The sequence below is a fragment of the Aethalodelphis obliquidens genome, unplaced genomic scaffold, assembly GCF_003676395.1.
Source record: "Aethalodelphis obliquidens isolate GAN/ISIS:26980383/991018 unplaced genomic scaffold, ASM367639v1 scaffold136, whole genome shotgun sequence".
Taxonomy (NCBI): domain Eukaryota; kingdom Metazoa; phylum Chordata; class Mammalia; order Artiodactyla; family Delphinidae; genus Aethalodelphis; species Aethalodelphis obliquidens.
In genome coordinates this window covers 573,675-594,001 of record NW_020838080.1, presented here as the reverse complement: position 1 = coordinate 594,001, position 20,327 = coordinate 573,675, and the positions used below count along the sequence as shown (strand labels likewise).

The 20,327-nt window shown below is 35.8% G+C and overlaps 1 protein-coding gene across 4 annotated transcripts in view; it reads left to right on the top strand.

The window, feature by feature from the left end:
• Positions 1 to 20,327, top strand: part of TMLHE (trimethyllysine hydroxylase, epsilon) — a 68,274-nt gene that overhangs the window by 35,641 nt on the left and 12,306 nt on the right. For 3 of the 4 annotated variants that reach the window (XM_027099661.1, XM_027099662.1, XM_027099663.1), the window contains exons 5-6: positions 1,177 to 1,296; positions 4,439 to 4,675. In XM_027099661.1, coding sequence (XP_026955462.1) covers positions 1,177 to 1,296; positions 4,439 to 4,675 — 357 coding nt within the window. The remainder of the gene's footprint in view (positions 1 to 1,176; positions 1,297 to 4,438; positions 4,676 to 20,327) is intronic. The other variant, XM_027099664.1, reaches the window with a different exon arrangement.

Here is a 20,327-nt window from a genome sequence, read left to right as displayed (position 1 = left end):
GATCATCTACTTTTGACCTTCTGTTATTCCTAAGGCTTAATTCAGAGCCTGGTTGTTAATACTACTGCCTTATACTGTATAGCATTTAACCAGCATATTCAAATCCGTTATTTTCATTGGTCATTATAGTAATCCTGATAAGTGTGTATTTTATCTCCTGTTCTACTGATGAGGCTCTTACGGCTCAAATGTATTAAGTGGCTTGCCCAGGACTGCTCTGCTAGTAAGCAGTAGAACTGGGATTCAGATAGCTCAGGTTTCCTGATCCTAAATACAATGTTCTTTCCATTGCATTTCTAGGTAGTATATAGATTTATCTTCTGTAGTATTAAATGTGATGTAAACCAACTTTGTTATAATTAGTACTTTCCTTTTATTTCATAAGAGCCAGATATAGCTCATTGTGTAGCAGACAGTATGCTGGGTCATTTGCCCTATCCTAGTAGAGCATAATTAACATTTGTGAACCATTCAGTTTCAAACACAGTTTGAGAACTTTCAAGTAAAAAAGCTGTGCTAGTAAGCAATAAATTGACAGGACTTTAGAGGTTATAGTTCAAAAGGAAGACCATTTCCTGTTTGGATTTTGAGGGTTCAGAGAATAAGATGAACTCTGAAAGCTAAAGAATTAAAGTGACCTTTAGTCAGATCTGAGCCTACTAGGAAAATAACTATGAAATCAAAACCCATGATGTTATTGTATCTCTCCTCAAGGAGAGATACAATAACAGTGATACAGCAACTCTCACTAAATACTTGCTAATATAAACTATCCTTTCTCTTTTTCTTATTCCTACATGTCTAAAAGATGGGTGAAGATCTACATTAATCACTTCTAAAAGCAGCTACCCAAAAACATCTTTTTCTATGTGAGGAAGGTGAGTGCAGGACAGAAGTTTGAGTGTGGAAGCTATTAAAAGTAGAAACATAAACAGAGTGGGATGATTCCCTAAGCTTTCAAACTATATTATCCTTTCACCCTTTTCCCCCCAGCTTCCTAGAATATTACTCAGTGGAGGAATTGTTTAGACTGGTGATGTGTTCAACTGTCATATTTACCTTATAGATGGAAATCTGGAGCCAAACAATCTATTGTTATTTGTGAATAATTAAAGAAAGTATTGGAAAGAGTTTTGAATGATAAGAATGAAAGGTTTCCTATACTTCATTTGACAGAGAAACCATCTATGGGAGGATGTGGTATTTCACTTCAGACTTCTCCAGGGGTGACACTGCATACACCAAGCTAGCTCTGGATCGGCACACTGACACTACCTATTTTCAGGAGCCCTGTGGGTAGGTGGATTAGAATTTTCCAAAGTGGGATCATTACGTGTGATGGTCTTGAATAGTTTCTTAATCATTCTCTGTTTTATTTGAACCGAGATCATATCTGCTGCTGCTGATTTGTATGACTGTTTCTTTTCTCCATAGAAACATGATCATTTTTAAATACCTTAGCTCAGTCTTCTTTAGACTTATAGGAATAAAATTTTTGAAATGATTGAAAATCTACCTTACTACATAAATGGATGTAAATTTTGTTTAATTTACATTTTTCTCAAAGTAATTACAAATAACTTACCAAAAATGTATTGATTAACCATTAGTTTGGGAATTTGTACAGTTTTTCATATTTAGTTATTATATTGCAAAGGGGTCAATCTTCCAAACACAGCTACTTTGGGTATGGTAGTAGGAGGAATTTAAATCCAATTTACAAGAAGTTGGAGAGGAGGAATGAATGAAAAATAACCTTATTACATGGACTCCGAAGCTATTGAGTCAAAGATAACGTATACCATACTTTTTTGCAGCTTTATTGAGATATAATTGACATATGACATTGTGTAAATATAAGGTGTACAATGTGTTGATTTGATATGGTCGTATACTGTAATATTATTACCACCAGTAGCTAACAGAGAGTAGATCTTAAATCTTCTCACCACAGAAAAGAAATAGTAATTATTTGACATGATACATTGATTTCCTTTAAGGGTTTGGAACCTAAGAATATTTGGTTCAGAGGAGGAAGTATAAAGCATCTTTTTGACATCCTGCTCAATGTTATGGATATACAAAAAACCCTGCATCCTCATTCTACAGGATGCAGAAGGAAGAATATGAGGAAATGGGATGAGAAACAGTTGGACAGGGGTTGAGGTTCAAATATTGACTAGCTCTTTTCTCTCTGACCACTACCAGAGATACACAGTTGTCTGTGCCTTTAATTTAACCCTTTCTAATCAATGGCAAGGACCAAGTACATGAGCAGTATAATGAGAGTGGTTAAGAGTTCAGGCTATGGAATCAACCAGACCTGGATTTGTATCCCAACTGGAACATAGGTTAGCTTTGTGATCTTGGAAAATAACTTAACCTCTCTGTGCCTCAGTTTCTTCATCTGTAGAATGGGACTAGTAATAAAACCTGTCCATTTGTATTGCTTAGGGATTAAGTTACATGATGTATTTAAAGCACTTGGCATACTTCCTAGAACATAATAAATGTTCAATAAATGCTAGCTATTATTATTATCATTTTAGCCATTGTCGTCGTCATCATCATCATCGTTATATGCCTTATGCTTTCTAAAGCTACCTTTGCTCAGGATCTCATCCTTTCCAACCTCCTTGGGGATTTCTCTCTCCTGTATCTTCAGCCTTCCATACATATTGACTCCTTCCTATCAGCTTCTCATTTCTTAAATCTCTACTTTTGTACACTTCCTTTGACTCTATCTCCTTCTAGTTACAGCCCCGCCTTACTCCTCACCTTCACAGCTAAACTTATTGAAATAATTGTCTACATTCAGTGTCTTTTCATTCTCACTTCTCATTCATTCTTCAAACCTGTAGTCAGCTAGTTTATCCACCCCCTCCCAATTAAAATTAATCTCTCCAAAGTCACCAGCAACTAACTTATTGCCATACCCAGTGTGTACCTTTCAGTCTTCATCTTATTTGACCCCTGGGGCCATTTACCACTACCTCTTCTTAAATATCCTTTCTTTTCTAGTTTTCCTTCTATATGTATAGCCATTTTTTCCTCAGTCTCCTGTGCCAGCTTATTTTCCTTTGTCCATGTCATAAATATTGTTGTTTCTCAAGGTTTTCTCCTTCTCCCTCTTTTCTTACTTGAAATGATCTCTCCAAATGACTTCTTCCATGCTCTTGGCTTTAGCTATCACCTACAGACGACTACAAAATCTACCTCTCTTCTAAGGTAAACATCTTCAACTGGCTACTAAGTAATCCTAACCTAGAAATTTCACAGAAAGGTCAACATAGCCAGAACTGACCTTTCTCATTTTAATTGTATTTACCCTAGGTTCTCCTTGATTTTATTCCTTCTATCTTTATTTATGTTTATTACTTATTTTACTTTGTTGTTTACTTTTCCTTATTTCTTCTTTTTTCCTAAATTACTATTAATTTTATTTTCCCCTTGTTAATTTGAAATTTTTACTTTAGTTTTCCAGTCCATTAATAGTTGCATTTCCTTTTCCTGTTAAATTTTCAGCCATATATAACTCAACTATTTCAACATGTCCTTAAACTGAACCTCTTCCTCAACCCCTCTCACCCCCTTTTTATCATCCAATTATGCATCTGCCTGTGTTCTCTTGGCAGATGGCATTATTTGTCAGGTTGTCCAGGTGAAAAACCTGCAGGCATTCTAGATATTTGCCTGTTTTTCGTCCTCTGTCATGTTGCTTAGCTGTGTCCTCTTTTCTATAAAACCCATCTCTAAGCTCAACCCCTCAGTATTTTTCTCTGCTATTTCAGTTATCAAAGTTGTTTTCCATGTTTTTTGTCATCTTGCTTCCCACCAGTTCATCTCCCATCTCAGTTTAAACTCGTTGTTTTACGTTGATATCTTTGGTCATACTTTTTTTTTTTTGGGGGGGCCTGGAATGCCCTCTCCTCACCTCAATCTCATTTCAGCCCAACTCTTGCTCATTCTTCAAGACTAAGCAAAACCATTCTCATCCACCTCCAAAAACATTTCTCTATACAACACACCACTACAATAATTTCCTCTGTTTATGGCTCCACTGTATCTTGTATACAACTTTATTATAGTGCCTGTTGGTACTTACTTGCTTCATCTCTTCTTAGTAGACTGGCCTTCTTTAAAACAGAGACTATACCTTATTCATGATGGTATTCCCTGGGTCTGTCACATATAGCCATGTTAAATATGGCTATATGTTAAATATGCTTAGGAGGAACCTGTAGTGGCATTAATATTTCAAAGCACAAAAAAGTACAGCTGGCTATGAAGGGAAGACAATTGGGAAATGAGATTTATTTCTTAGTGAAAAGAAAATGACACAGTGGAGTCAATAATCATTTCATATTTTTTTTCTAAAATTTTGATATATTCTCTTTTCTCCACTGAACAGAATAATTTAATTTTTCCCCCTCTTTAGCATTCAAGTGTTTCACTGTCTTAAGCATGAAGGAACAGGTGGCAGGACACTGCTAGTAGATGGATTCTATGCAGCAGAACAGGTACTTCAGAAGGCACCTGAGGAATTTGAACTCCTCAGCAAAGTGCCATTGAAGCATGAATATATTGAAAATGTTGGAGAATGTCACAACCACATGATTGGGGTAGGGCCAGTCTTAAATATCTACCCATGGAATAAAGAGCTCTATATGATCAGGTGAGTACCAAAGAACTATCTCTGAGTGTAATGTATTTGTCAGATATTAGTCTTCTAATGTAATGAAAATTCCTAATATCCTATGTCTGTCACATTTTAATATTACTATTGTATAGCTTTCTATTAGTACAATTTCCATTCTTATTTTAATTCCCATGGAATAATAAATAGGCCAACAGAGAAGGAATGCTAGATTGGAGGGGACAGATATTTCACATAGCATTTAAAATGAAAACATTTTAAAAACAAAACACAGTTATTAAATTGTGCTCAGTCACCAAATAGCTAGGGTACCCAAAGGCATGATAACAACAACATTTGACTGTTGCCCAGATTTATGCAAAGCTCCTGACCTGTGTATATCCAATAGTCTACTAGGTATTGCCACCTAGTATCTTGTAGGATCATAAAGCACAGTTTATTCAAAACTGAACTCATCATCTCCACTCATTTCAAGCCTTCTCCTTCACACTGAATTGTGAAGATAAAAATAAATTGTTGCCCCTGTCTTTGCCCCTGGACTGTAGTCGGAACTACATAAATACTAAATCACTTCCCTGGGATAAGCTCCACTGGAAAACTCTCCCTCAGTCATTCTTATATCTCAATTGCCTAAAACAACGAGTAGGTGCTCAATATTTTCCCAAACATTTTATTACGAACATTTTTCATAATACGGAAAAGTTGAAAAGCATTTACAAGAAAACTCATATACCTACCACCTAGATTCTACCATTGAGATATTACTATACTTACTTTATTACCTATCTATCCATCTTTCTATCCCTCTGTTTATCTATCAATTAATCTTATTTTTGATACATTGGAAAGTACATTGCAGATATGAGTATATGTCCCCCTAATATACTTCAACATTTATAACCTTAAGTCTAAAGTTCAATATTTGTTTACAGATCTTTAATTTTGATATAAAATATACATACAGTGATGTTATAAATATTGAATATACACTTGCTGAGTTTTGAAAAATGCATACACCTATGTAACCCAAACCCCTATCAAGATATCAAATATTACCATCACTACAGAAAGTAACTTTATTCCCCTTCTCAGTCCAACCCTGCACATACACTGAGAGGAAAACCCTGTTTTGATTTTTTACCACCATAGATTAGTTTTGCCTGTTCTAGAAATTCAGATCATGGAACAGATCTATTCTTTTATGAATAAACACCTGAGCTGTTTCCTGTTTGGTGTTATTATGAATAAAGCTTCCATGAATGTTCATGTATAAGTATCTTTGTAGATATGTGTTTTCATTTCACTCAGATAAATACCGAAGAATGGAACTGCTGGATCGTAGAGTAGATGACTTTTTAGTTTCATTAGCAACTGCCAGAACTTTTACTAAAGTACTTGTTCCATTTTACATGGACATCAACAGTGTATGAGAGTTGTACCCACTCCACATCCTTGTTAATACTTGGCGGTGTCAGTCTTATTAATTTTAGCCATGATGGTGGGCATCTCCTTGGGGTTCTAATTTGCATTTTTGGTGATTGATGATGTTGAGCCTCTTTCCATGTGCATGTTGACCATTCATATATTTTCTTTTGCTAAGTATCTAGTTAGATCTTTTGCCCATTTTTTCACTGGATTGTCTTTTCATTATTGAGTTGTAGGGGTTCTTTATATACCCTGGTTACCAGTTCTTACCTGATATGTTTTAGGAATATTTTCTTCTAGTCTGTGGCTTACCTATTTATTTTTTAACTGTGATGTTTGATAAGCAGAAAATTTTAATTTTAATGAAATGTAGTTGATCAGTTTTTCCCTAATGATCATTGAATCTGTGACCTGCATAAGAAATCTTTGACTACCCCCATGACATAATGATATTCTCCTACGTTTTCTAAAGGTGTTATGGTTTTATCTTTTGCATCTAAGTCAGTGATCTATCTCAAACTAATTTTTTACATGTTGTGAGGTAAAGGTAGAAGTTCCTGTTTTATACACATGGATACTCAGGTGTTATAGCACCACTTGTTGAAAAGACCTTCCTTTCCCCCATTGGATTACCTTTGAAACTCTGTCAAAAATCAAATGACCATATAAAGGTGAGTTTGTTTCTGGACCCTCTGTTTGGTTCCATTATCTATTTGTGGATCTTTATGACAGTTCCACACAGTCTTGGCTACTGCAGGTTTATAGTAATTCTTGAAGTCAGGTAATATGTTTGTCAACTTTGTTATTTTTCAAGATTATTTTGGATATTCTAGGTCAGGGGTTTACACACTTTTCTGTAAAGGGCCAAATAGTAAGTATTTTAGGCCTTGTAGGCCGTATGGTCTCTATTGCAACTACTCAATACTGTGTGGAAACACAACAGCAGCCATAGACAATACGTAAATGAATGGGTGTAGCTGAGTTCCAATAAAACATTATTTACAAAAACAGGCAGGAGTCTGGGTTTGGCCCACACACCATAGTTTGCCAGCCTTAGTTCTAGGTTCCTTATATTTTCATATAAATTTTAAAATCAGCTTTTCAATGTTTAGGGAAAAGCCTGTTAGGATTATGATTGAGATTGCTTTGAATCTATAGATCATTTTGGTGAGAACTGACAAACTAACAGCTTTGAGTCCTCCAATCCATGAACCTGATCTTTCTATATATTTGGTCTTATCTAATTTCTCTCATCAGTGTTTTATATTATTGAAGATAGAGATCTTGTGTATCTTTTGTTTATTTTATTTCTAAGTATTTTTATGTTTTGGTGGTATTATAAAATAAAATTTTAATATTATTTTCCAATTGTTTGCTGCCATTATATAAAAACAATTTATTTCTCTTTAAATTAGCATTTTATTCTATAGCCCTGCTAAAGTCATTCGTTAGTCCTGAGAAGTTTTTATGTTTTAGGTTTCTTGGAATTTTCTATATAGACAATCATGTTGTAGGGACAGTTTTATTCTTTCCTTTCCAATCTATATGCTTATTTATTTGTTTTTCTTATCTTGTTGCATTGTTTAGCACTCCACTATTATGTTAAATGAGAGTGACAAGAACAGACGTCTTTAGGATGAAAGTGTTCACTATTTTGCCATGTATGACATTAGCTGTAAGGGTTTAGTGATGTTTTCTATCAGATTAAGGAATTTCCCTTCCAAGTTTGCTGAGAGGTTTTTTTAACCATAAATGGGTATTACATGTTGATAAATGTTTTATCTTCATTTATCAATTGAAACGATCATATTATTTTTCTTCTTTATTCTATGGATATGGCAAATTACATTAAGTTATTTTCAAATGTTAAACCAACCTTGCACTCCTAGGATAAACTGTACTTGATCATAATTTATTACTATACACACACACACACACACACATATATGTATATGTGTGTGTGTGCATGTGTATGGACCCAGTCAAGAGATAGATACTACATGGTAGGTTAAACAGGGAAAAGTTAATATAAAGAATTAGGAACTAGGATAAAAGAGTGACTATGAGATATGAGGAAATTAATGTATATAATATTCTTTCAGAGCAGTTACAGTGTCATTGCATTTTAAACACAATGCTTTGCCATCTAATTTGATAACAAAATAATCCATACTCCTCTGTGCCTTAAACACATGACACTTAAGTCCACTTTTCTCTTTTGTTGTTCCAACATTATGGGTATGCACTGGTAATAAAAAAGTTTTAAATATTATGGAATGACAGTATATAACATTCAAAATGCTGGTAGTAATAACTGTATCACCACAATTTGTAATGTGCTGAGCAGTGGTGCAAAATGATGAGAGCACCACATACGTCTCTGTTGCTACTACTCAACTCTGCCATTGTAGTATGGAAGCCACCATAGACATATAAGTGAATATATGTGGCCATGTTCCAATAAAACTCTGTTTCTAGACACTGAAAGTTGAAATTCATATAATTTTCATGCATCACAAAATTTAAAAAAAAGATATGAAGAAATTCATTATAGTACCCTAGGGCTGAGGCAGAGTATCCAAGGAAGAATAAACATGGAAGAGGTTCAGATCTGGAAGAAAGAGTGGTTCAGCCACCTGATATCAGAGAAGTTTGCTGATTTAGCCAGGCAGGAGCTGGTCTAGAGTTGCTGAGCAAACAATAGGCCACCCTTCCAGAGTACAGGCAGGCAAGGGGGCCGGCAATCAGCAACTGGTGGTGTGAGTGTGCAACGGAAGCCTAGGTGCCAGTGAAAGCATGCAATCTAGGTGCTCTTAAGTCTTCCTGCTTTCACTGGCATTCAGACTTACTTTCAGTATGTGATCCCACGGAACACAGGAGGCCTCCTGCAGGTCATTCAGGAGCTCTGGTTTACTATGCTGAGAGGGCTATGGAAAGGTTGTCACCAAGATGAGGCTGCAAGGTGGCATAGGGACCGTGTCCTGGGCCCTGAGGGTTGGTGCCACCTGATGCCCTCACACCCACACAGCAGAGACCTGGCTAGGGCCAGAAATAGCAAGAGAACCTCTTTCTCCTGCAGTGTCCCTCCAACACCAGCTACTGAGAAAGTTTAATGTTGTACTCGCTATAAAGGAAAAATGCTAAAAGAAATTCTTAAATCAAGAACATGTATTGTATGTAAGGATGCATTCAGAACTGAGAAGCAATAAATTAGTAACTGATACATACATATCTGGTTTCAGCTTAATAATATCATGTTGAGAAGTTTTGCATCTAGGTTCAAGAGGGATATTGGTCGACAGTTTTCTTGTTCTGTAATGACTTTGTAAAACTCTGGTTTACCAAAGAGTTTGTATGGTATTAGTGCTATTTCCACCTTAAATGTTTGCTAGAATTTACTAGGCAAACTGTCTGGGAATGGAGATTTATTTTATGAGAAAGTTTTGGATATTAAATTCAATTTTTTATGTATATATAGAGCTAGTAAGATTTTTGTTTCCTCTACTGGTTCTTTCAATAAATCTGTACATTTTATCTAAGTTGTCAATTGTTCAGTCATAAAGTCATTCAAAATATTCTCTTATTCGTTTCATATAATGTCTATCATCTCTGTAATGATGATTCTTAGTATTAGTAATTTTAGCTCTCTTTTTTTCTTGTTTAGTCTAGCTAAACGTTTACCAATGTTGTTCGTCCTTTCCAAGAGCCACCGTATTGCTTTGTTAATTCTGCCTATCGTTTGTTTCTATTTTATTGATTTATGTTATCTTCATTATTTCTTTACTTTTACATACTTTTGGTTTAATTTATTCTCATTTTTCTAGTCCCCCAAGGTAGAACCTTATATCATTGATATTATACATTTAGTCTTTTTTAATACAATCATTAAAAACTATGTTTGTACCTCTAAGCCTTTTTACCTGCATCCTACAAATATTGATGTTTATTTTCATGATAATTAAGTACGAAATATTTTCTGATTTCGCTTATGTGTTCTTTCTTTAACCATGTTATTTTGTATTCTGTGTCCTCTCTGAATTTTTTGACTAATTATCCCGTCAGCCACTGAGAAAACACCACTAAAATATCCAAATAATATGGTGATTTTGTCTATTTCTCCCTTTAATTCCATCAGTTCTTGCTTCATGTTTTTTGAGTATCTGTTACTAAGCACATACTAATTTATGATTTTTATGTCTTTCTGATGAAACAACCTTTTGTCATAAAATGTCCCTCTTTCACTTTGTTTTGAAGTCTATTTTATCTGAAATTAATATAACCACTCCAACAATCTTATACTTACACTTTGCATGCTATTTAATTTTCTATCTTCTTTTTCTGACTTATCTGTGTTTTTGTGTTTAAATAAATGGCATATACGTACTTCAGTCTTACTTTTTTATCCAGTCTGACAGTCTCTTTTAATTGGGATATTAAGTGCATTAACATTTTTTAAACCTTTAAAACATTTTAAAAGTTATTTGTATACCATAAAATTAATATGTTTTAAGTATCTAATTCAGTGATTGTTATTGTATTTACAAAGTCATGTAACCATCATCACAATCCAGTTTTTGACATTTCTGTCAACCCCAAAAGTTCCCTCCTGCCCATTAAGCAGTGACTCCCCCATTCCCTCACCCCAACCCCAGTCCATCACAGCCCCTAGCAATCACTTATCAACTTTCTGTCTGTATGGATTTGCCTATTCTAGACATTTTCTGTAAATGGAATCATATAATACATAGTCTTTTTTTTGTTTATTACATCTTTATTGGAGTATAATTGCTTTACAATGGTGTGTTAGTTTCTGCTTTGTAACAAAGTGAATCAGTTATACATATACATATGTTCCCATATCCCTTCCCCCTTGCGTCTCCCTCCCTCCCACCCTCCCTATCCCACCCCTCTAGGTGGTCACAAAGCACCGAGCCGATCTCCCTGTGCTATGCGGCTGCTTCCCACTAGCTATCTATTTTCCGTTTGGTAGTGTATATATGTCCATGCCACTCTCTCACTTTGTCACAGCTTACCCTTCCCCCTCCCCATATCCTCAAGTCCATTCTCTACTAGGTCTGTGTCTTTATTCCCGTCTTACCCCTAGGTTCTTCATGGCATTTTTTTCTTAGATTCCATATATATGTGTTAGCATATGGTATTTGTCTTTCTCTTTCTGACTTACTTCACTCTGTATGACAGACTCTAGGTCCATCCACCTCATTACAAATAGCTCAATTTCGTTTCTTTTTATGGCTGAGTAATATTCCATTGTATATATGTGCCACATCTTCTTTATCCATTCATCCGATGATGGGCACTTAGGTTGTTTCCATCTCCTGGCTATTGTAAATAGAGCTGCAGTGAACGTTTTGGTACATGACTCTTTATGAATTATGGTTTTCTCACAGTATATGCCCAGTAGTGGTATTGCTGGGTCATATAGTAGTTCTATTTGTAGTTTTTTAAGGAACCTCCATACTGTTCTCCATAGTGGCCGTACCAATTCACATTCCCACCAGCAGTGCAAGAGTGTTCCCTTTTCTCCACACCCTCTCCAGCATTTATTGTTTCTAGATTTTTTGATGATGGCCATTCTGACTGGTGTGAGATGATATCTCATTGTAGTTTTGATTTGCATTTCTCTAATGATTAATGATGTTGAGCATTCTTTCATGTGTTTGTTGGCAGTTTGTATATCTTCTTTGGAGAAATGTCTATTTAGGTCTTCTGCCCATTTTTGGATTGGGTTGTTTGTTTTTTTGATATTGAGCTGCATGAGCTGCTTGTAAATTTTGGAGATTAATCCTTTGTCAGTTGCTTCATTTGCAAATATTTTCTCCCATTCTGAGGGTTGTCTTTTGGTCTTGTTTATGGTTTCCTTTGCTGTGCAAAAGCTTTGTAGTTTCATTAGGTCTCATTTGTTTATTTTTGTTTATTTTTGTTTTTATTTCCATTTCTCGAGGAGGTGGGTCAAAAAGGATCTTGCTGTGATTTATATCATAGAGTGTTCTGCATATGTTTTCCTCTGAGAGTTTGATAGTTTCTGGCCTTACATTTAGGTCTTTAATCCATTTTGAGCTTATTTTTGTGTATGGTGTTAGGGAGTGATCTAATCTCGTACTTTAACATGTACCTGTCCAGTTTTCCCAGCAACACATATTGAAGAGGCTGTCCTTTCTCCACTGTACATTCCCAACTCCTTTATCAAAGATAAGGTGACCATATGTGCCTGGGTTTATCTCTGGGCTTTCTATCCTGTTGCATTGATCTATCTTTCTGTTTTTGTGCCAGTACCATACAGTCTTGATACTGTAGCTTTGTAGTATAGTCTGAAGTCAGGGAGGCTGATTCCTCCAGCTTCGTTTTTCATTCTCAAGATTGCTTTGGCTATTCGGGGTCTTTTGTGTTTCCATACAAATTGTGAAATTTTTTGTTCTAGTTCTAGTTCTATGAAAAATGCCATTGGTAGTTTGATAGGGATTGCATTGAATCTGTAGATTGCTTTGGGTAGTAGAGTCATTTTCACAATGTCGATTCTTCCAATCCAAGAACATGGTATATCTCTCCACCCATTTGTATCATCTTTAATTTCTTTCATCAGTGTCTTATAATTTTCTGCATACAGGTCTTTTGTCTCCTTAAGTAGATTTATTCCTAGATATTTTATTCTTTTTGTTGCAATGGTAAATGGGAGTGTTTTCCTGATTTCACTTTCAGATTTTCCATCATTAGTGTATAGGAATGCCAGAGATGTCTGTGCATTAATTTTGTATCCTGCTACTTTACCAGATTCATTGATTAGCTCTAGTAGTTTTCTGGTAGCATCTTTAGGATTCTCTATGTATAGTATCATGTCATCTGCAAACAGTGACAGCTTTACTTCTTCTTTTCCAATTTGGATTCCTTTTATTTCCTTTTGTTCTCTGATTGCTGTGGCTAAAACTTCCAAAACTATGTTAAATAAGAGTGGTGAGGGCTTCCCTGGTGGCGCAGTGGTTGAGAGTCCGCCTGCCGACGCAGGGGACACAGGTTCGTGCCCCGGTCTGGGAAGATCCCACATGCCGCGGAGCAGCTGGACCCATGAGCCATGGCCACTGAGCCTGCGCTTCCAGAGCCTGTGCTCCACAATGAGAGAGGCCACAACAGTGAGAGGCCCGTGTACCACAAAAAAAAAAAAAAAAGTGGTGAGAGTGGGCAACCTTGTCTTGTTCCTGATCTTAGTAGATATGCTAATACATAGTCTTTTGTGTCAGCTCTCTTTCACTCACTTAGCATAATGATTTCAAAGTTCATCCATGCTGTAATATGTATCTGTTTAATTACTGAATAGTATTCCTTTATATATATCGTATTTTGTTTATACATTCAACAGTAATGAACATTTGGATTATTTCTAGTTTGGGGCTATTCCAGATAATGTTGCTATGAACATTTGCATACAAGTCTTTATGTAGACATGTTTTTTTCATTTCTCTTGGGTAGATTTCTAAGAATGTAATTGCTGGTTCATATGGTAACTCTGCATTTATCCCTTTGAGGAACTGCTAAACTGTTTTCCACACTGGATGCACCAGTTAACATCCCTGCCAGTAATGTATGAGGCCTTCAGTTTCTCTACATCCTCACCAGCATTTGTTATTATCTGTCTTTGATTATAGCCATCCTAGTGGGTATGAAGTAGTATCTCACTCTGGTTTTGATTTGCATTTCCCTGATGATTAATGATGTTGAACATCTTTTCATTTGTTCTTTCATTTTGCTTCTTGACCATTTGTACATCTTCTTTAGTCAAATCTGCTGTCGATTTTTAAATTGTATCATTTGTCTTTTTTTTTCTTCCAGTTTCATTGAAATGTAATTGACATACAGTGCTGTATAAGTTTAAGGTGTACAGCATAATGATTTGACTTACATACATCATGAAATAATTATCAACAATAAGTTTAGTGAACATCCATCATCTCATATAGATACAACATTAAATAAATAAATAAATATTTTTTTCCTTGTGAGGAGAACTCAGGATTTACTCTCTTAACAATTTTAATGTATAACATACAACAGTGTTAATTATATTTATCATGTTGTACATTACATCCCTAGTAATTTTTTATCTTACAGTTGGAAGTTTGTACCTTTTGATCATCTTCATCCAATTCCCCCTCCCCCCTCTACCTTCTGCCTCTGGTAACCACAAATCTGATCTCTTTTTCTGAGAGTTTGTTTGTTTGTTTGTTTTTGAAGTATAATTGACCTACAACACTATGTTAGTTCCTGGTGCACAACATAGTGATTCAATATTTCTATACATTTCATACCCATCACCATGTAAGTCTACTTACCATCTCTCACCATACAAAGTTATTACATAATTATTCATTATACTCCCCACACTTTACATTTCGTACCCATGACTCATTTGTTTTGTAACTGGAAGTTTGTACTTCTTAATGCCCCTCAGCTATTTCTCTCATCCCCCTTCCCCTCTCCCGTCTGGCAACCACCTGTTTGTTCTCTGTATCTTTGACTCTGTTTCTCTTTTGTTTTGCTTGTTCATTTGTTTTATTTTAAAATTCCACATATAAGTGCTATCATATGGTACTTGTCTTTCTCTGTCTGATTTATTTCACTTAGGACAATGCCCTCTAGGTCCATCCATGTTGTCACAAATGGCAAGATCTTCATTCTTTTTTATGGCTGAGGAATATTCCAGTGTGTGTGTGTGTGTGTGTGTGACATCTTCTTTATCCACTCACCTATTGATGGGGCCTAAGTTGCTTCCATATCATGGCTACTATAAACAATGCTGCAGTGAACATAGGGGTGCACCTATCTTTTCACTTTAGTGTTTTTGTTTTCTTCATATACATACCCAGGAGTAGAATTGCTGGATCATATGGTAGTTCTATTTTTAAGTTTTTGAGGAAATTTTCTACTGTTTTCCATAGTGACTGTACCAATTTACATTCCCACCAACAGTGCACGAGGGTTCCCTTTTTTCCACATTCTCTCCAACACTTGTTATTTGTTATCTTTTTGATAATAGCCATTCTGATAAGTGTGACGTGATCTCTGTGTTTCTATACACTAACAATGAACAATCAAAAAGAGAAATTAAGAAAGCAATCCCATTTATAATTGCATCAAAAAGAATAAAATACCTAACAATAAATCTAATCAAGGAGGTAAAAGACATGTACCCAGAAAACTACAAGACACTGATGAAAGAAATTGAAGATAATACAAACTGATGGAAAGATATACCATGCTCCTGGCTTAGAAGAATTAATATTGTTAAAATGTCCATACTACCCAAGGCAATCTAAAGATTCAATGCAATCCCTATCAAAATACCAATGACATTTTTCACAGAACTAGAACTATAATTATACAATTTGTATGGAAACACAAAAGACCCTGAACAGCCAAAACAATTTTGAGAAAGAACAACAAAGCTGGAGGTGTCACGCTCCTTGATTTCAAACTGTACTACAAAGCTACAATAATCAAAACATAATAGAGAGCCCAGAAATAAACCCATGCACTTATGATCAATTAATCTATGACAAAGGATGCAGAATATACAATGGGGAAAAGACAGCCTTGTCAATAAATGGTGTTGGGAAAACTGGACAGCTACATGCAAAAGAATCAATCAAACTGGACTACTGTTTCACACCATATATAAAAATAAATTCAAAATGTAGTAAAGACTTAAATATAAGACCTGAAACCACAAAACTTCTAGGAGAAAACATAGGGAATATGCTCTTTGACATTGGTCTTAGCAATTTTTTTGGATATATCTCCTCAGGGAAGGGACACAAAAGCAAAAATAAACAAATTGGACTACATCAAACTAAAAAGCTCTTGCATAGCAAAGGAAGCTGTCAATAAAATGAAAAGGCAGCCTACTGAATGGGAGAAGGCATTTGCAAATGATATATCTGTTAAGAGTTAATATCCAAAATATATAAATAGCTCATACGACTTAACATCAAAAAACAACTCAATTTAAAAATGAGCAGAGTACCTGAGTAGACATTTTTCCAAAGAAGACATACAGATGGCCAGCAGGCACACGAAATGTTCAACATCACTAATCATCAGGGAAATGTAAATCATTTGAATTCTTGTTGGTAAGTTTTATGAGTTCTTTAAATATTCTGGCTACAAGCTCCTTATTGGATATGTCATTTACAATTATTTTTCTCCCAGCATGTGGCTTGTCTTTTTACTCCCCTGTGTTCTTTGGTTGTGCTAGAGTTTTAAATTTTGATGATATCCAAATTACCTATTTTTTCATTGCTTGTGTTTCTCTGTCTTGTATCTAAGAAGGCTTTGCCTAAACTAACGTCATGAAGATTTACTCCTGTGATCTATTCAAAGAGTTTTATAGTTTTAGCTCTTACATTTAGCTCTCTGATCCATTTTTTAGTTAATTTTTGTTTATGGTGTGAATTAAGGGTCCAACATTGTTCTTTTCCTTGTGGGTGTTCAGTTGTCCCAACACTGTTGTTGAAGAGATTATATCCTTTCCCCTATTGAATGGTCTTTGCACCCTTATTGATAATCAACCAAATATATTATATATATATTATTTTTAGTCTTTTGTTTTCTTTTTGCCTGATCATTTTTTTTCTGTTCCTCCTTACCTACCTTCTTATGGATTATTTTAATACATGTTTTGAATTATACCTTAATTTATGCACCATGTAAACATTTTTTCTGGGAGCTTTCAAGATTTTATGTTTGGTTTGCAGCAATTTGTCTGTGATATTCCTAGGTGTGGTTCTCTTTATTTTCTTCCAAATGGGAATTCTCTGAGCATCTTGAATCTGTAAATTTATGTATTTCACCAAATTTTGGTCATTATTTCTTCAAAAAATTTTTCTGCCCCCTTTTCTCTTTTTTTCTGGAACTCCAGTTACACACATGTCAGACCTTTTGATATTGTCCCACAGGTCCCTGATGTTTTATTCATTTTCTTTCCAAAAGTTTTTAAATCTTTTCTTCAGATAGATCAAATGAAATTAGCCAGTTTTCAAATTCACAGACTCTTATCTGTCAGCATCATTCTGTTGTTAAGTCCGTGTAGTAAATGTTTTAATTCAGATGTTGTATTATTCAGTTCTAAAATTTACATGTGGTTCTTTTTTATAGTTTCTTTTATTTTTGGCTGAGAGTTTCTATCCCTTCATTACAAGCATATTTTTCTTTACCTCAATGCATGTAGTGAAAATAGGTGCTTTAAAAATGTTGTCTGGGGCTTCCCTGGTGGTGCAGTGGTTGGGAGTCTGCCTGCCGATGCAAGGGACACGGGTTCGTGCCCCAGTCCGGGAAGGTCCCGCATGCCGCAGAGTGGCTGGGCCCGTGAGCCATGACCACTGAGCCTGCACGTCTGGAGCCTGTGCTCCGCAACAGGAGAGGCCACAACAGTGAGAGGCCCGCGTACCGCAAAAAAAAAAATGTCTGATAATTCCAACATCTGAGATATATAAGGGCTGACCTTATTTGATTGTCTTTTGCCTTTGATAATAGGTCACATTCCTGGTCCTTGTTACATTGAATAATATTGAATTGAATTCTGAAGAATGTGAATATTATGTTATTAGGACTCTAGATTATATTTCTCTAAAGAATGTTGATTTGGGTTTTTTTTGGTAGGCAATCAATTTAATTGTGCTCAGATTTCAAACTCCGTTCTTTGATAGTTCAAACTTCAATTATTTTAGCTCTAGATGTAATGCTGGGAGTTTCTCTTGCACATGTGAAATTCAGAGGTAATCCACATATTTGGGTAGAGCTGATAAAGTTTTGTGCTCCTCTTCTCTGATTCTCTCCTTTCCAGGATTTCCTCTTCACCTTCTGGTGGCAGTTGATTCCCCAAACTCTGTCGTTTGGTTCTTCAGGACAGAAAGACTGAGAGATTTCTTTTGGGGTTTTAACTGCCCTGTATGGTAAAGGCTGTAGCATACCCTCAGGCTAGATGCCATGAAAATGGGAAACTCACCCAGTACGGTTTCTTTCCTCCCCTCCAATATCTGCCTCTACAGTACCTTTGGATAGTTGTTTTTTGTATTTTGTCCAGAGTTTTAAATTGCCACCTATGAGAGGAACAGGTTGATGTAATAGGAGTTTACTTAGCCATTATCAGAAGCAGAACACAGTGCTCAATATTTTTTAATAAATAAAAACATAGCATGCTTAGGCATTCCCTGGCAGTTCAGTGGTTAGAACTCCACGCTTTCACTGCCACAGCCTGGGTTCAGTCCCTTGTTGGGGAACTAAGATTCTGCAAGCTGCATGGCACAGCTATATATATATGGCATGCTCTGTATATAAGTAAGCTTTTTCTATAAATGAGACATTATAATAGGTGCAATACCTATTCACATTTTAAACCTTATTAAAACATTTTAGAGCAAGAGGTATTATAATGCAAATATTTTGGTACAACTACTTACCTATTCTTCAGCCGTTATTATTCAAAGCTTAGTCTAACCCTGTCCTCCAAGTCTGAGTATAACTTACTGTGAAGACTTTCATGGTTTCTAGGGCTCATTCTTGTGGCTTGAGATAGCTAACTAGTGTTTATTTTAGCTAACATTATTGACCACCTATGTGTCAAGCACGGTGTTAGTTCATAATATATAATACTTCATATAATCCTAATAACCATATAAGGAAGTTATTATTATTCTCAGTTTTCTGATGGGGAAATTGAGGCTCAAAGTGATCAAATAGTTTCTCTAAGGTCACACATCTGAACTGGGATTGTAACAGTGATCTGTCAGAGTGCAATGCCCATCAAATGCATCTTCCATTCAATCACTGAACTCTCTGTACTTGGAAAATCTTTAATTTTCTGTCAACTAATAAGAGGAATAGTTTCATTAGGACTCCCTAGATATTCTTGTCAGATAACTATCTGCTTTATTTTCTTTCCTCTGCTTCCAGGGCCTTCTTGCATCATATCAAAGCAGGAAAAAAGCAAACAGAAAAATTTTGCAATAATATAATGACATCACTTTGAGCAAAAGTCCAGAAGTCATCTTATTCTAAATATTAAAAAAATTGCAAATCCATTTTACTAATCTGTAATAAACTTTTCCTGCTGCTTCTTGCTATCAGCCTTAGAAAAAAACATCATCTAATATAATATAAATAGTGAATACTAGATCTCATGTGACCTTGGACAAATCTTATCTTTATGTTCCTTATCTATAAAGTAAGATAATAATTAATAGCTGTGCTACTTACCTCACAGGGTTATCAGATAGAGGGTCAATGAGATTGTGTATATGAAAACACTTACAAACTTCAAATCTCTATTTGAAGTCGAGAGATCACAATCATGATGTGTAAAAAGTTGACCTTATGAACCAGCATACACAAGAATTAGATCATTGTTCTGCTCTCTGGTACTAACAATGAGTTAAAGTATTATGGAGACCTGATTTCAAAACCACTCTGCTATTTATAAACTCTGTGGCAGGTTTAACCTAAGTTTCAGTTGCTGCACATGTGAAAGGAGGCTAATACCACCTTCCCTTCTGGGGTGATGAAAGGATTAAATGAAATAATATTTGGCCAAGTGCCTAACAGCACTGAGGGCTTCTGGAAGTGACAGTGAGTGTCAAGACCCTGGTGAAAACTATGCTTCCTCACCCATTTTTCCCTGTGCGCATGGCTCCTTGAAGCCTGGGATGAAGGACTATTATATGCATTCTTTCATTTGATTTTCACAATAGCTCTATGAGGTCAGCTAAGCAGATGTTGTTATGCTCATTTTTATATGTGAGAAAACTAAGGGTATTGGCTCTGATTGTGCCATGTACTATTTAACACTAATGAATACTGTATGATGTCCAAAAAAGGTACCATTAAATGTTTTTTCTCTTTTAAAAGAATAGCTTTGGGGCTTCCCTGGTGGCGCAGTGGTTGAGAGTCCGCCTGCTGATGCAGGGGACACGGGTTCGTGCCCCGATCCGGGAAGATCCCACATGCCGCAGAGCGGCTGGGCCCGTGAGCCATGGCCGCTGAGCCTGCGCGTCCGGAGCCTGTGCTCCGCAACGGGAGAGGCCACAACAGTGAGAGGCCCGCGTACCGCAAAAAAAAAAAAAAAAAGAATAGCTTTGGCAGTATCTATTAAAGCTGAGCATATACATACCCTATAACCCAGCAATTCCATTCTTAAATTTATATCAAACATAGATGATATATATATTCACCAAAAGACAAG